The 17,304-nt window shown below is 43.6% G+C and overlaps 1 protein-coding gene across 2 annotated transcripts; it reads left to right on the forward strand.

Annotated features, from left to right (window-relative positions):
• The first annotated feature begins 608 nt into the window (after positions 1-608).
• On the forward strand, positions 609-16,787 carry gsna (gelsolin a). Of its 2 annotated transcripts, XM_027004140.2 has the most exons (17): positions 609-719; positions 5,745-5,942; positions 6,412-6,566; positions 6,697-6,858; positions 7,023-7,172; positions 7,280-7,369; positions 7,506-7,638; positions 7,779-8,083; positions 8,253-8,386; positions 10,598-10,688; positions 11,466-11,492; positions 12,892-13,062; positions 13,660-13,834; positions 14,284-14,405; positions 14,696-14,773; positions 15,116-15,176; positions 15,514-16,787. In XM_027004140.2, exons 2-17 carry the CDS (start codon positions 5,750-5,752, stop codon positions 15,681-15,683), a joined length of 2,217 nt encoding a protein of 738 aa, XP_026859941.2. In that variant the 5' UTR covers positions 609-719; positions 5,745-5,749; the 3' UTR covers positions 15,684-16,787. The 2 variants fall into 2 exon arrangements, with proteins under 2 accessions (XP_026859941.2, XP_026859940.2); XM_027004139.2 differs by lacking the exons at positions 609-719; positions 11,466-11,492 and having other exon boundaries at positions 5,711-5,942.
• Positions 16,788-17,304: the final 517 nt, after the last annotated feature.

Below are 17,304 nucleotides of genomic sequence, written 5' to 3' on the forward strand. Positions count from 1 at the left end.
GCACGTAATTCTGTTTTTTTTAAAAAAAAAAGAAAAAAAAAAGAAGATATGCTAGGATTTGTCAGACGAGTCATTATTTACCAGACAATTCTTACTCTTCTAAGTAGGTTTGCATCCATCCAAAATAAGCTTACCGTAGACTACTATTAATAGGGTAAAACCTTTGAATATCAAAAAACAATTTCCTATTACATTTTCATAATTTTCTTAAGAGATAGCAATGCATTCATCGTAAAAAAAAATGCCATTTTTCTTTGGGTGTTTGATCAAGCTGCATAAACTGAATTCTCGTTGTTTGCACGTCTGAAGAAGTTCGTAGTTGGGTTGTAGCCACTCTCTTCTCCTGTCTGCACCTAGAAACTTGTAAAACAGCTCTTTGGCATTTCCAAAGTAGGCTATATAATTTACACGGCAATAGCTAATAGAAAATAAACATTATTGCGATGTTTTATTCATTCAAATTACAATTTTAGGCCATTTAGACACGAAAACTGCACAAAAAACATCCCAAAACAGAAAAACTTGTATCTTACGTCGCGCGAAAGGAGGTCGCACGGATTCGCCTCGCGGCCGTTCCAAAAAGGGGCGTCGCTCACGCGCCAGCTTGTTCCGGTGGACTCCGGTGTTTCGTGCCCAAGTCGGAGAGTGTCGGCCGACAGAGGCGCAGGAGTACAGCGCACAGTCCCAGTGTCAGACACGTCCCCGGCAGTCAGCAGGAGGTAAGGCTGCGCTTTCTGAATGCTTCGCCCGCTGTTGTAAAGCTTCTTTAACTGTGTGTGAGTGAACATTATCTGCAGATTTCTCTCTGTGTCGCAGCACTTTGATATCCAATTCTGTACGCACGCTTCAACTACTTCAAACCATTGAGCATATTTTTTAAAATCATATTTAACTAGATATTAATTTGCAAACACGATTTCCAATGTCCTTTATTTCCAAACCTCATTCGCTCAAACGAGCCGTATATGGCTTGATAAAAATGTCAATCGCAGATGTCTCGAATTCTCTGGGCGTGCCGTGCGCTTTTTGACCTGAGCTTGGACACAGGGCGTGTTTCTGCAGCCGTAGCCTACAGCGAAACGCACAGTTATTAAAGCTGAAAGGACGAAAGAAGGCTCTCAGAGGAATGAAACTGCGCAAAATCAATGTTTAGGCGTAGATTTCATTTCACACAAATGCGTGTCGAAGGCAGGATGGCCTCATTTAGTGTGTGGCAGATTAGTGCGTGTTTGTGTGTAGTTACTAATTGTAGGGAGTGGTACCGGTTTGTTCGCTATTTGTATTGTAGAATTGTATTTTATTTTTGCCTTGTGGAGTGTAGTTAGATGTGGTGTTTCTTTTGTAATGTGAGTTTTGTTTGTTGTGTTGGCATTCAACCACTCCTGAAGCTAATCTGTGTGTGTGTGTGTCTGTGTCTGTGTCTGTCTGTCTGTCTGTCTGTCTGTCTCATGCAAAACATAGAGTGGAGGCAAAACAGGCCTGCCAGACAGCTGAAAGCTGTATTCTTGTGGACTTTATTGTCCCGGCGATGCTCTGTGGTATGATGAATGATAAATGTATGTGGTATAGACCGTTTGTTTTCTCATGTTATTGCAAGAAAATTGAAGGCACACATTACATGACTTCATGTTTTAATCTGGTATACACTAGGAACAAGAGATTTTTCATGCCATTATGGAAATTTAGCACAGCACGCATATTTTAAAACGTGTTGATAAAAGAACCAGCACAAACAAGAAATGCTTCCTGTTCACCTAACCTGGGCTAACTGGCCTAGTTTATCAAGTGTGTCAATTTCCAGGTCAGACACATCATTTAGGTTTGGTTTTTTTTACACACTCTCTGTATGCTACCACATCATATTACCTTCTAAATGAATGTAATACTTTTATATATTCATGAAATAGTTTAATGTGTTAGGAAATTCCTGTTTCAATGACTAAGTGATCCATTATGTAGATATACCCTTTGTTACCATAGCAAAACATTTTTATTCTGAATAAACCACAAGAGGAGGAAGTCAGAGAGAGGAGGAGGAAGTCCTTGGTATTTTGGTGTGCAGCATCATTACATGGAAACATGCAGTGACTGCACACATGATGATGGCACAGTAAGACTTGATTTAGCTGTAATGTAGTCTCCTCATGTACATATTAAATGGAATACACAATACTAGAGTTTTATTGAATGGCTAGCGGCTAACTGTTTTCTTTTGGCATGTTTCTGCAGTGTAAGGTTCCCTCAGGCCTGTAAAATCAATAATATCACACTACCAAGACCCTATAAAAGCGACCCTATCGGTTTCTCTAAAGGCTGATAACACACCATTGAGAGACAGGTTTTGTGTTACAGCCTCTGCATTTATCTTGGCTTTTGAAATTTGTGTGTGTGTTTCGGAAGACCAAAAGCAGTCTAATCTGTGAATGCCTGGTTTCTTGTCATGGAGGGAGGTGTTGTCTGAACTACACAGAAGCAGCTGTTCCCCAAGTCAGCTGAGGGATGTGACTGTCCTGTGGTCCTCACAGCTCTCTGTAGTGTCGTGTTATCTTCAGACTCCCTCGCCCAGACCAAGCCCAGTGCAGTGCGTGACATTAAACTGCACAGCAAAATGCCTGCCTTGCCTCGAGCACAGCTCTCTCAGAATTTAATCTCCAGTCAGTCTTTTCGATCCATGTATAGATCATCTCGCAGTTATACCGTGCTGCCGCTTCTAAAGGGGGACTCCGATCTCTTAAATGATCTTGAGTGATTTTTTTTTTTTAAACGTGCTCTAGTGGAGGTGCTCTTGGGTTCATTAAACACCACTGCTGAGGATGTTTGAAGGTTCCTTGCAGAAATGCTAACGAAGTGACTAAGAGGCCTTCAGTCCTCAGAGAGGGGACGTCAGTGGGGAGGAGGCTCTGCCTACATGGAAGGAATGAGTCACCCAGGAAGCCAAGACTCCTTGAGCAAACAGAAGGAAAACATGTGGAGGCACCAAACAAGACAGGGAGCCGTGATGAGCATGACATGGAACCAGTGGCCCCCGTAAACCATAAAGCTCATCTGCTCAGCCAGTCAGCAGTGCATTCCTGCTAGCATATTGTGTCCATCTTAAAAAGCTGATTTTGGTCAAGACTCTTTAGCACACACATCTGTTGCATTTCGGGCTGTGTTTGAGTACTTTTTGGCCCGAACTATTTTAAGCCTTTAAAAAAAACAAAAAAACCTCAGTCGGGAGCTGAAGTGCCACTGTTACCCGCATGTCTTAGCAGGGAACAATGGTGCTGTGTGGTTGTGCTGCAGTGTTGCTGAAGGCCTCTTTTGTTTCTGGTTACTGTATCAAAAAAAAGCGTACATACATAAATAAAAATTCCCCATTAGGATATTAAAGTGATCATCTTTGCCCCGGTAATGTTTTAACCTATAGGGATGGAATAATGTGTTTTTGCCTCCTGTTTCCAGGTGCAGTACAGTATTGAGCTCTTTTTCATACGAAACTCCCCAATGCACCAAATTTTGATCCTTTCATTGCTAACTGATGTAGATTGTCTTATTTTTTTAACTTAAAAATAGTACAAGAGCTTAGACATTAAGCATAGCAACTAAAAGTATATGTGCATTCAGTGTAATGTAGTTTCCAGAAAACTCACTGAGCATTAATCCAGTGTTGATGTAAGATTGTGTGACATGACTAAATAAACTTGTGCTTAAATTTGAATAAACATTTATCTTATTCCTAGTCAGAATTCTAGGCTACTGAATTACATAGACATGTGTGATCTAGGTCTGCTAGTCTTGTCCTGTCACACAGAAATGCAAGCATTGTTTAATTCACCAGTATTGACCCCCCTCTCCAGTACTAAAGCCTCTCAAACATATACCTTTAACATAATGCATTTTGTGGGATAGCCATATTTTCGTACAACATGGGTGCACTTTTATTTTTACTGTGCTCCTTGTAATCTCCCATACAGTAATTTACCATGAACCAATTTTGTTGAGACACAGTCTGTATGTGTGTGTGTGTGTGTGTGATGGCATGCTGACTCATTTTTTTTTTTTTTGCATGAGCCCTTGAGGTAGACAGCAGCAGTCATGTGACTTAGACTATTTATAACCCACTTTAGGCGAGTAAACTGTCTGGAACATATCAGCCTCGGGACAGCAAATGTAAGCTACAGTGGCTGCCCTGATTCTGTGTGTTTGAGACATGATAGTATTAGTATTTCCTTTTAATTCCAACAGACACCCTCCTGAAATTAAGTATCTGGCATTCTTTAGATACCAAAAAGATTTTAAACTGCCCCTGGTTCAGGCTCCATGGCAATGCTTTCATGTGTTTCCTCTTGGGATATCATTTATGTTATTTTTAATGATTTCCTCAGTGTACGTGTGTGTCTCTTGAAACGCACATGCAATTATGGAGCGTTTGATCCAAATGAAATCTAATAAAAACAAGCTCAGAGCAAGCAAGAAGAAAACCGTGCTGCTGGACACAGCCAAACTGCAGCTGTCAGTAGGCATGGATGTGATCGTCTTTAGAAGACACCACTGATACTTCAGCCTTTTCTGTTCTGCATCTTTCCACACCTCTTCAGGTCAGGCCTTAGGGACTACAGCTGAAACCCAAATAACAATAAAACAGTTTTTTAAAGTAGCGTTAGAATAATTTTTCAAGTTCCCCCCCGCGCACAGGTAATAAACATTAAACAAACCAGTATGCTGCATTTTCCTGTACATGCATCCAGCTAATTTCTGCATTCGGCCTGCTGAGTTTTCAAACAAATGAGTGTTTTGTAGACTGCCCTCCGGGATAAAAGAAATGCCTTTTTTTTTTTTTTAGCAGAATGCTCTCCTTCTAAGTGAGTGTTTGTTTGGCGAGTCTGGACTAGAGGGCTGGTCCCTGACTGCTGTAATTTTATCTCTGGTGTTGTAAAGGAATTCTAGACCACTCTCTCTATAATCTCTATAATGAATGAGTTATAACATTAAATATCATGAAGATAGTTTATAGCATAATACTCTCATTCTAATCGATTCCTGTGCTGAATTGTGTACGCCACCTTTAGGTATAATCATCTAACATGAATCCAGATAATCCCATGATTCAAGTATTCTTTGGTCTCCTTCCCTTCCCCAGTTGACTCCCATTGATCATGTGCTATGTATTAGACAGACTGCTGTACGTTCAGCTGTCTTCCACTTCACATTCTCCACTGGGCCTATAATAGCAGCTGACGGCATTCCCGACATTCCAGTTTCCATTCCAGCCTAAAGGTCCCAAACAATTCCACACTCCTCTCTCTGCAAGTTTGTGGTGAGCTCCACACACGAGCCCCATGCTAACGGTCACACTGCAGCAATGTGCCTAAACTCAGAGCACAATGCTGATAGTGTGCAGGTGTGCCTGTGTGTGCATGTACATGTGAGCGGAAGGTGAGTGGTAGAAATGTTCTGAGTCACAGTTCTTCCTCTTCCTGAGGGTCTGTAATACGTGTCCTTCAGTGCAGGGGAAAATCCCCAGCCCTTGGGGTTTATTGAGACTTCCAGTTCAATGAATTCACAGACTTTAATTCTGCATTGACTCAGTGAAGTACATTTAGGCAACTGGTTAAAAGTAAAAATAAATTATTCAGCATGGCACATTAATACTTTTAAAATGAGCTTTAAAACTGAAGGCTCATATTTGAAAGTAAAAAGAAAAGCTCTGAAAGTGTGCAGTGAATTTCCACCAATCAGAACCATGCGTGACCTCTCTCCAGACAGCATGGTGTACCACCCTGAGTTTGAGAAGGCAGGCCAGCAGCCTGGCCTTCAGGTATGGAGGATCGAGAAGTTTGACCTTGTGGCTGTGCCAGAGAATCTCCAAGGATCGTTCTACACCGGCGACGCCTACGTGGTCCTCAACACCATCAAACAGCGTTCTGGTAGCCTGCAGTACGACCTCCACTTCTGGTTGGGTAAGTGGCTGTTCACATGCATTAGGCAGTGGTAGCTCAGTGGTTAAGGTACTTGTAATCGTAAGAGTTGTTGGTTCAAGCCCCACCACTGCCAAGTTGCCACTGTTGGGAAGACCCATAACCCTAAATTGTCATAAGTTGTACTTATAATGTCATAATTGTAAGTCACTTTGGGTTAAAGTGTCAGCTAAATGCAACTGAGAAAGGAGTGCATTATAACTTGCCAGTTCCTGTAACTTCAAATGCTAACTGCGGAAGTATTAGTGTCAATAGATCTGTTCCACAGTGTAAACGTACCATGCTCCAGCATGGTTTCATCTAATAAACAGGTGCTTGAGCCCTATACTAAAATTAGTATAGGATAGGAATATTTAAATGAGGCTCAATGGAGACATAATTCCAATTAAACTGTTCAGCTAAATTCCCGAGCTGAAGGTGACTTCTGTTCTGTTCCCGACCTGTTCTGAAGGTGACTTCTGCACTCAGGATGAAAGTGGCTCTGCTGCCATATTTACAGTCCAGTTGGATGACCACCTGGGTGGAAAACCCATCCAGTTCAGGGAGGTCCAGGGTCATGAGTCTAAAACCTTCCTGGGCTACTTTAAGAAAGGTCTGCAGTACATGGTAAGTGATCAGTGGACAAAATGAGAGCAAATTTGAAAATTATTTATATAACAGTTTTCTATATATATTATATTATTATATAACTATAATCTTTGCATTTTTTCTGAAAACTCTTTTTCACTCTTCTCAGAAAGGTGGAGTTGCCTCAGGGTTCAAGCACGTCGTAACCAATGAGGTGGTGATGCAGCGTGTGCTGCAGGTCAAAGGTCGGCGTGTTGTCAGGGCAACAGAGGTACCTGTCACCTGGGATAGCTTTAATCAAGGAGACTGCTTCATCCTGGACCTGGGTAATGTGAGTACCTCTGGGGCTGAAATGATACGGCTGGGGTTTTTGTAAATGTCACATTACAATTAGTAGCTGACCAACCATGAAATTATGGTCTTATATGTAATGATAAGGTCATCGTGCGTGTGTGTGTGTGTGTGTGTGTGTGTGTGTGTGTGTGTGTGTCACAGGAGATCTATCAATGGTGTGGATCCAAAAGCAACCGCTTTGAGAAACTGAAAGCTACTCAGCTGGCCAAGGGCATCCGTGATAACGAGCGTAGTGGACGCGCCCGGCTGTACGTGTGTGACGAGGGCGTGGAGCGAGACAAGATGCTTGAGGTGAGAAGCTAAAATCATTATCATTATTTTCAGCATTTAGCAGCACTCATCTTAGCGCCTGGTCACGAAGAACTCTGTGAAATGGGTTTCGTTTTTTTCAACGCCAGGTTCTTGGAGAAAAGCCAGACCTACCAGAGGGAGCTGATGATGACCTCAAAGCAGATGCTTCAAATAGGCAGCTGGCTAAACTGTACAAGGTGCTGTGGTTCTTCAGGTTCTCACACCCATATATGTCTAGACGGAGAGACACGGCTCAGCACTTGCTCACAGCAACCTACTGCTCCCTGTATATTTACCCCGTTGGTCTGAAAACGCTCGTCTGCTGTTCTGCAGGTTTCCGACGCCAGTGGGACCATGAGCATGGCCCTGGTGGCAGACGAGAACCCCTTTTCCCAGAGCACGCTGGAGTCCACCGACTGCTTCATTCTGGACCACGGCTCAAACGGCAAGATTTTCGTATGGAAAGGTAAGTGTCCAAGTCCAAAGAAAGCAGTCTGCACTTTGTACCTTTAACTGCACAAAGCTGATTATTTAACGGGAGGTTTGTGCCCTAGTATGTGTGCCGTATTCTCGGTTTTTAACTACCTGGCATCCTCCACCAAACAGGAAAGGATGCCAACGTCGAGGAACGGAAGGCAGCCATGAAGGCGGCGGATGAGTTCATTAAGAAGATGGGTTACCCCAAGCACACCCAAGTGCAGATCCTGCCTGAGATGGGGGAGACCCCACTGTTCAAGCAGTTCTTCAAGAATTGGCGCGACGTGGACCAGACGGAGGGCCTGGGTGTGGCCTACGTCTCCAACCACATTGCCAAGATCGAGAAGGTGCCGTTCGACGCCTCCACCCTGCACGATTCACCCGCCATGGCTGCGCAGCACGGCATGATCGACAACGGCCGTGGCGAGAAGCAGGTGAGTGTGACCACCGCCCCCGCTTCGCTTAGCACGGTTGTACTTTTCAATATTTACTCGTCGCATTAGCAGCCCTTCGATGCTGAAACTGTAGTGTTTTTCATAGAGAGATGGAGGAATTTTAATGCAAGTGATGTGATGGTGGTCACATGATGCCTTGTGTTTGCAGATCTGGCGTATTGAGGGCTCAGACAAGGTTCCTGTTGATCCTGCCACCTATGGCCAGTTCTATGGTGGAGACAGCTACATAATCCTTTACAACTACACCCACGGAGGCAGACAAGGACACATCATCTACATTTGGTAAGACCTGATCATGTTGTAGTAGTAGTAGTGGTAGTAGTAGTAGTAATAATAATAATAATAATAGTACATTATATTTATATAGCATTTTTCGAGGACCCAAAGACACTTAGAATAGTCAGTACAAAAAATTGACATTGATGGACATATAAAACAATATCTACAGAGTACATAACATTTACAGCATGTACAGAGTACATAACATTTACAACTAGCATTTACAGGATATGGGCAAGAGCTGATGAAAGATGAGTTTAGGTTTGAGAAACATAAGCAATGTAAAAAGGTGTTTTTTAAGATTAGATTTGAATATATAGAGAGATGCACACTGTTGGACGAGATGGGGGCTAGAGTTCCAGAGTCAGGAAGCACATCTTGAAAAAGCACTATCGCCCCAGCCATGTGGGTTGGAGGAAGGAACAGTAAGCAGCTTGGCTGAGGAAACTGTTTTAACTATAGCGTTGATGTGGGCACTGGAATCAAGGATGATCCCAAGATCTCAAACCGGGGGGGGGGGGGGGGGAGATACAACTGTGTCCTCAATGGAGAGAGCAGAGGACAAGCTGTTTTGAGAATGGATTTAGAACTGATTTGCATCAGTTCAGTCTTATCACTATTAACTTATCACCTTTTCCTCATTTCTGATATGGATTTCGTATTAAAATAAATCTGGATTTCATCTGCGTAGCAGTGGAAGTCAAGGTTAAAGTAAAGCAAGACATGTCAGCTAAATGCCATAAATATGTCCTAAAGGAAGCATGTACACAGTGAATAGAAGGGGCCCACGAACTGATCCTTGAGGAACCCCTTGAGTAACTAGAGAAGTGGAAGCAGTATCGCCAGAGAGGGTAACGATTTTCTGTCGGTTTGATATGATGTCAGGCAGTCCAGTGTGGAGCGGTTAATGCACAGCTTGCGCAGCCTAGACGGAAGGATAGAATGGCTTACCGTGTCAAAGGCTGTGCTTGGATCTAGCAGCAAAAGATTACACAGAAAATGTAGACACAGGATCAAGTGATCTGGTTATAGTTTTAGACTTCAGTAGAACATCAGCAATGAGGGAACAATCAACACTATGAAAAGTAGAAAGAGAAGAAGAGAATGAGCTACCACCAGGGGGATGGAGAGGGAAGAAAAGCAGGAGTTATTAATGGCTCCAGAGAACTGGTGATTTTTGCAATTTTTAGATTCAAAGAAATGTAAGAATGAATCACAGAGATGGACAAACAGCTATATTGCTGTCAGGGGGTTTAAATAGCTTGGTGACTTAATACCAACTCCCGTCATCTCTTCTCATCACTGTTAATGAGTCTGGACAAATAGGTTGATTTAGCAGTGTGTAAACCATCTCTGTCAGCATCTAGGTTCTGTAGGTTCTGTTTATAAGAGAGTTTAGACTTTATACAGTCTTTCTAATTGACGACCGGTCTGCTTCATAGTGTGTAGTTTATTATTATACCAAGGGGAGGAAGAAATGTCACCTTTTTAGATTTTAAAGTAGTTAGTGCTCTCAGAGAGATCAGCAATAAGCAGGTAGCATGTTCCTCAGGAGAAAAGGGACCAGAGTCAACTGCACATCTGCAAAGACAGTAGAAATAGGTCAACAGAATGAGTCTTATGGAAGAAAGTGTATTTTTTATTAAAGCAATGAGGACTAGCCAGCCGTGAAGAGAATAAGCCTGTGATCAGAGAGCGGAAGTAGTAGAGGATGGGTAAGGAGAAAGAACAGTCTAGAGTGTGACCTATGTCATGAGTGGGAAAACCTACATGTTGTAGGAGCTGGAAACAGTCAAGAAGTGAGAGAAAATATGGTTATCCTGTAGCAGCAAATCAACAGCTGCGTGTTCAGGCCAAACAAGAAACCACTAATCTGGCTTTGGAGTAAGTTTTGAGTAAAATATAAATCAAATATTTAATCAAAAATGCTTTTTAAGGGCATGTGAAAATAAAACCACAGTTCATAGCCAGAGAGTAAGGGACGGCAGGGTACCTCTCTCCACGGTCATGAAGTGTCACACCAGAGCAACAGACTTAGGGATCTAGTGGTTTCCAACACGGCCCCTGAGCTGCCTAACGTTCTGTGTAGCACAGAGCTTGAGCAAAGCTGTAGCGTAAGGCACATGAGGGAGTTCTGATCGACTGCTCTGTGTGTGACTCGCTGGCCCAGTCCTGGGATTCAGTGGTTCACTGAGCGCTTCATCGTCACTGCAGGCAAGGTCTTGACTCCACACCGGATGAAACCGGAGCGTCTGCTATCCTGGCAGTGCAGCTGGATGACGAGCTGGGAGGAGGTCCCGTGCAGGTACCCTCGCCAGCCTGGGACGGGGAACTCATGGCGTCCAACTCCCTCAACCAAAGTCGGTCACTTCATTCATTTCTAACTGAATACGTTTCATCGTGAATTTGTTTCTAAAAGGGAATCAAATGTACCATCTTCCGCCCGTCCTCCAACTGCGATGATTTTGTTAAATGATTTCAGATCGACTTGCTTATTTTGTGAAACGCTGTCCATAGAAAAAGAACAAAAACAAAACTGCATATTGAAAAACAATAGTAGCAGGCACTGTGAATCCAAACGATCAATTTTCATGGTTAGCAGTATGTCCTAGTGCCAGAAGCCATGTAATCAAGGTTGTTTGAGCTTACTTAGCAACTCGATATGGTTTCAGTATGAAGTCTCTATGACTCTAATAAGTGGGCATACGTTTCACTTATTTGCTAGCTTCCTAAGCCTAATGGCTCCTGTGCAAAAATCAAAGAAGCAGAATTTGTGGTAAGGGGAAATTCAGCAAATTTTGGCTTTTCTGCCAAGCTATTCTTCCAACTTTGTGCTCTAAAAGCTCTTATTTCTGCACTACAGCATTGATCCATATCTGCCCCTTGTGAGTTTATGGCGACAGAAAGACTCAGATGCTGCAGTCCACCGAATCTTTAGCAAGCCAACAGGAAAAAATCTGGAGTCACCTCGGGAGACCCGTGATCGCTGTCCTCACAACCTCCTCCTCTGACCTCTTTATGTCTCACCCTCATCTGTCTTTCTTTCCTGTCTCTCTTCCATTTCCTGCCTGTCTGTCTCTAGGTGGCTGGCGCTCCCATCACCACTCAGGTAGCTGTGTGTCTGGGCAGCAGTTGTCTATACAGAGCCTTAGCACGAATGCTAAAATGTTTCTTCAGCTCATTTAGATTAAGGTCACCTCAGGGCACAGTTATCTTTGTTGGCACAACGCAACAGGAACCTATCTAAGCTCCAAACAACATTTTTCCAAGTTCTTCCATTTTTTTCATGATTTATTTCCCCATCTTGGCACTAAACCATGCAGCAGACAGAATTTGTTGTAATTGTAACAAAAGGCTCCAGCCAATCAGAGCTCCAAAAACTGCAAATAGGTTAAAAGCCCATACACTTTTGTTTCTAAGGACAAGTGAGCTAAGGCTCTGTGTAGACTAGACATTTACGCTTCTCATGTCTGCTTGTAGTTCTGCTTGTTTTAATATGTGTACACACACTAGCAGTGTGTCAACCCATACTGAGCGGTGAGGTTGTCACCCACTGGGGCGCGAAATTCAGGTCCTGCAGTGTTAACATTTCAAGCCATCTGCATTAGAAATCTGAAAATCAGGTTTCACAATTTTAAATGTGTTGTGTGTACTTAGTGTTTGTTTGCATGTGAAATACTACCAAACAGGCCTGACAAGCATGCACAGATAAGGTTCCCGGGACTCTGGGGACGGAGAAGGATGTTTACCCCATACCTCCATTTTGAAATTTTTTTATATCAGCATTTTGAAAAAGGTTTAAACATGGAAGAAAAAGAGCTCAAGCTGAAGTGAGGCTTTTGGGGAACTTAATTCGGATCCAAACACGGCTGGATTCGTGCCGAAATGTGAACAAGCATGTAATTCACACAGAGCAGTGAAGTGCAACAGCTGGGCTCAGTGACTGCAATAGGGCTCTGTTATATGAAACCAGATGAAGCAGTGCCTGAACAGCCCAGTGTCATACAGCTAGAAAGGCTGGGTGTGATCGCTCTTGGCTGCCATCTGGTGGACGTTTTACAAACAGCAGCTGTTTGTTCCTGGCAGAGCCTACAGTAGGTCATGGAGATGTGTAAGCAATATCTGTCGTGTCAGAACTGTTGTACTGTTAAAGTTCTAATTCAGACTCATTACAGGGATGCTCCACATTTCTTCTCAGAAGTCTGTAATCAATAGCTGGAAGTGGGCAGCTGTCGTATTTAAATGACGCAACTTCTTCCTATTTCAGTCCTTTCCCATTACAAACACACCACAATGACTCAGCAGTCACTTTTTAAAAGAAACGACAAACACAAACTCTAGAACTGGAGGTTTTCGTGTAAACGGACTTACAGAAGTGACGGTAGTGTGGACAAGTTTCTTCACCTCGATTTCACTTGTATAAATGCCTGTTTTCTTTCCAACTCTGTGAATGTTCACTGGAGTATTTGTGGTTTTGGACTTAGTGTGTGCGCGTTTGTGTGCCTCAGGTGCGTGTGGTGCAGGGTAAGGAGCCAGCACACCTGATGAGCCTGTTTGATGGGAAGCCCATGGTGGTGTATAAGGGAGGTACATCCAGAGAGGGGGGCCAGACCGAGCCCGCACAGACTCGCCTGTTTCAAGTGCGCTCCAACTCGGCCGGCGGCACCCGGGCTGTGGAGGTCAGTGTCTAACATGCGAGGGCTTCTAGAGAGGGCAACACTTTGTCCTTTAGTAAATAGCATGTGGTGCCATGTGCTGTGTGTGACAGTAGGCTTTCAGGCCCACTTTCTCACTTAAGTTTCGCACTAATGGCTCTGTCCTCAGACTGTGTGTGTGGAGATTCACTCTGCACTGTTTCTCAGATACAGTCTTTATGTAAGCACTAGGCCAAGTACACTTTGGCTCAGTCAGTGTGCAGCCAACACTAAAGAGGCTCTTGCTATTTTATTTTATTTCTTTGCTCCTTAAATAGTGGAGAAATAAGTCATTTCTCCCCCGCCTTCAAATTATTCCCCCCCTCCTTCTTCAAATTATTTAAGTCATTATACTGACACCTAGTGGCCAAGATGTATCAGAGCTTCTGTATTAAATCTGTTTAAAACATGAGTACCTCCATGTGGGGGACCCGCTCTATGGAGCATAAAGTGGTTCGTTCAGGGACTACAAAGCAGTCTTGATTCTTCATCTCGTGAGCTGCACTTTTTATAGAAAAAAAAACAAATCTTTCGTATTGTTTGCTAAAAATGATTAACCGACCTTTAAATCACCGTCCCCAGGTTGATGTAGCGTCTTCTAACTTGAACTCCAATGATGCCTTCATCCTGGTGACCCCAGCAGGCTCCTACCTGTGGGTGGGTACAGGGGCCAGCGACCCAGAAAAGACGGGGGCCCGGGAGCTGTGCGCCCTCCTCGGAGTGACTGCTTCCGAGATCCCAGAGGGAGGGGAGACTGGTAAGAGCAGAGCATTTCCAAACAGGCTGCACATTATCTATGGATGTGTTCAAGTCAGCCAGGTTTCCTGCAGTGCAGAGAGGCACTCATTCACATAAGGTTATTTTTGCAAAAAAAAAAAAAAAAAGGTTTGCATGGTGTAAAAAGTCTCAGGATTAACATTTAATACTCTACTAATACTCTGTTTAATTGCTCTAAAACATTTAATAATTTTAACATTAACAAAAAAGGAGAAAGGAGTTATTTGAATAAACCCTTTGCAGTCTTTTTGTATCAAGTTATTTTTACTCTATGCCCTTTAATATCCAAATTGTCACACACATCTTGTTTGTCACTTAACCTTTCTGTCTCAACCACTTCCTGAAACTCATGTTAATATCAGACCATCAAAACTATAATGAGTTGGGTGAAGATGTTTAATCAGCATTTCTGGTTCTACGCCTTTGCAGGGGACTTCTGGGGGGCTCTGGGAGGAAAGGCCGAGTACCGCACCTCTGCGAGGCTGAAGGATAAGTTAGACACCCACCCACCAAGACTCTTCGGCTGCTCCAACAAAACCGGACGCTTCATTGTGAGTACCTCCTGCCAAAACGCTCGGGCCTGCCATTCAAAGCACGAAGTCCTAGACACAGCTTATGTAATACATCTGATCTCTTGTTGCACAGCCAGGCAACTGGTTGGACAGTCTTTGTCTTACTATTTTGGCTCACTATTTTTCAGTCCTGCAAGGAAATGATGACCAAGATAGCTCTTGAGACAAAATTATCGTACGTTTAGTCTGATGTCGGACTGGTTGGTGAGGTGGAGGCATTTTATTTATTTTCTCTGTGTGTGTGTGTGTGTGTGTGTGTGTGTGTATAGATTGAGGAAGTACCTGGAGAGATGGTTCAAGAGGATCTGGCTACAGATGATGTTATGATCCTGGATACCTGGGATCAGGTGACTTTTCCCCCATTTAGATTTCTCTAGAGAGCCAAAGTGAAGTAACCAAACAGAGCACTCAACATTTCTCACACACAGTGGCCTTGTTCTGTCTCGCTGATCTTGAAATGTCGCCAACCTAAAATGGCACAAACTCACCAAATCGCAGTTCTTTGACTGAAACTGTGTTATTTAACAATAACAATAAGAAAGGGATCGGTTAACAAATGGAAGTTCTCATTCCACAAGCACTCGAGTCTAAAGTAAAATCCACTTCCCCTGGCAAAGACGCAGATCCACCGTCACCTTGACGCGCTGACGTGTCCTGGGGGGTTTGTAATTGCTGTGGTTGTGTTGCAGGTGTTTGTCTGGATCGGTAATGAGGCACAGGAGGAGGAGAAGAGCGAAGCAATGGCTTCAGGTGAGACTCGTTACATTTCTCACTCGTGTGCAATATCACTAACGAACTCATATGTGCAGGAAGTACCTCACCATGCATGTTTTTTCAGATCCACACCATAGTGGACGAAAGCAGTTTACGTTAATCTGGGCAAAGCAAATACACGCAGTGCCCTTCCTCTTGTCAGTTAGTCCCGTGTTTACCGCACTTATGCAGCTGTTCACTTGGATTTGAGAAACGGCGACTTCGCATGCAGATGTTAAGCTTGAGATTCTAATTTCCCAGAAAATCATTGTGTGCATTTGTATGTAAAAAGCAGAATGGATGCGTTGCGAAAACTCTCACCCTGTCCCGACAGCTGCCCGCTACATCGAGACGGACCCAGCCAAGCGAGACCCCCGCACGCCCATCGTGAAGGTCAAGCAGGGCTCCGAGCCACCCACTTTCACTGGCTGGTTCCTGGGCTGGGACCATGACTACTGGAGCAGTGATCCCCTCGAGCGCGCCATGGCCGAGCTCGAGCTGTGAGCTGTCGCCTGGCCTTCCCTGACCTTTTAACCCAACTGCCTTAGTTGACCCTTGGTGGAAGTCGCCCTTTTTCACTGACCAACGTGTTTCCATACGAGTGGCGGAGAGCCACTGATGGATCAATGCAAAAAGGCTACTTCTATCCAAAGAGCATTGCTGCCCTGGTCTGTAGTGCCCTGTCAAGTCAGGCCAAGCAACGCAACCTCGCTGCACTTTTGTTACTGCGATGTTTAAGTGTTCATTTCTTGCTTTTGCTAGAATTTTATTTGAAGCTGTGTACCAAACATGCAAAAAGGTTTTGCATTGTTTTTATCTGGAGTCAGATTCACAACGCCTCTCCTTTCAGGAACACCATTTTTGGACCAAGGGGTTTTTGTTTTTTTACTTTGTCATGAAGGTCAGTAACATGTGGCCAATATGATCCTAGCCATGTTCTCCTGTTATGAGTTTATGAATACAGACCATGACCTAGATTTGTTAAAGCCACAACCAGGAACCAACAAAACATGAAATTAGCTTCAATAGCTTCCTAATATCCCCAGGTACTTGGAGGCAAAGCAAAACGCATTAAATGTGCCTGCCAGCGTAAAGCACACCTTGTGTCAGCTCGTAAGTGTGGGGGGCAGGTTGAGCTCTGAGAAGTTTGCTGGAGTTCAGGTCAGCCTGTGCTTTGCACTGGGAAGCCAGACGTCCCCGTTATTTAAACAACTCTTGACAATCAGATACAGGAGCCAGGGCAACGGCAAGGGACACATGTCCCAGAGAACTGAGGGGGAGTTGGGGATAATCAGGGAGTCAGCCTGGATGGAGGCAATAAGTGTCATGTTTCTAGTAGTCTGTTTGTTGTACTGAAACTAGCTCCTCTGAGGTGACTCCTAACAGTGGCTTTAATGAAAAGGGGCTGCCTTGTTCCTCTTGCATGTTCCCATTTTAGTGAATTTCTTTGTATGTATGATCTGATTTTTTTTAAACATGAACATTTTAAGGGCTTCTACTAGCAGCACTAGCTTGGGCAGTGGAACTTAGTCAAATATTTTCTAACTGAAATGTTATTTTATAGTGATCTGAATAGTAATTCTCAATACAATGCAATCGCAACCATTACCCATGAAGCATTTGTTTTTCTTTGTCTCAGGATGCTAGAGTTAGAATGATACAAACCCAAGCAGTTATTTCTATCTGCAGGTAGAGGGCACTGCGCTACAGTAATGGTGTCCGCAAGCACAATTACAAACGCAGGTTCTCCACCACCGATTTGAGAAGGGTTGGCTCGGGGTCTAAATTAAACCCCCACATAAAAAAAAGCAAGGACTTCAGAGGCAGTAACAAACATTACTGAGTGAATTTCTGTAGTCACCATAAACATGTATGACCAGATTCCGAATTCAGTCCAGTTAAAGTCAACCAAAGCACTGGGAAGCTTTTGTAGATTCCATTTTGATGAAAGTAAGGACTCTAGGAAACGTTACAGATCCTGTACTGGAGTTATGAAACACACACAGCTTGTTCCAATAGTACTGTAGAGCAGAGTGCAACACAAACTCTCAAACTCAGCACTCCGCTGTGCAATCCCTGCCAAGCACAGACACAAAACAGATGCCTCCATCACACCGGGGGCGCA

The sequence above is a fragment of the Electrophorus electricus genome, chromosome 6 (genome assembly GCF_013358815.1).
Source record: "Electrophorus electricus isolate fEleEle1 chromosome 6, fEleEle1.pri, whole genome shotgun sequence".
Taxonomy (NCBI): domain Eukaryota; kingdom Metazoa; phylum Chordata; class Actinopteri; order Gymnotiformes; family Gymnotidae; genus Electrophorus; species Electrophorus electricus.

Excerpts from the sequence above, each read along its gene's own strand:
- gsna (XM_027004140.2), top strand. The coding sequence starts at position 5,750 with ATGGTGTACCACCCTGAGTTTGAGAAGGCAGGCCAGCAGCCTGGCCTT. Across the intron at positions 7,173-7,279 it reads AGCGAGACAAGATGCTTGAG|GTTCTTGGAGAAAAGCCAGA; the intron begins GTGAGAAGCTAA and ends TTTCAACGCCAG. Across the intron at positions 13,835-14,283 it reads CCCAGAGGGAGGGGAGACTG|GGGACTTCTGGGGGGCTCTG; the intron begins GTAAGAGCAGAG and ends ACGCCTTTGCAG.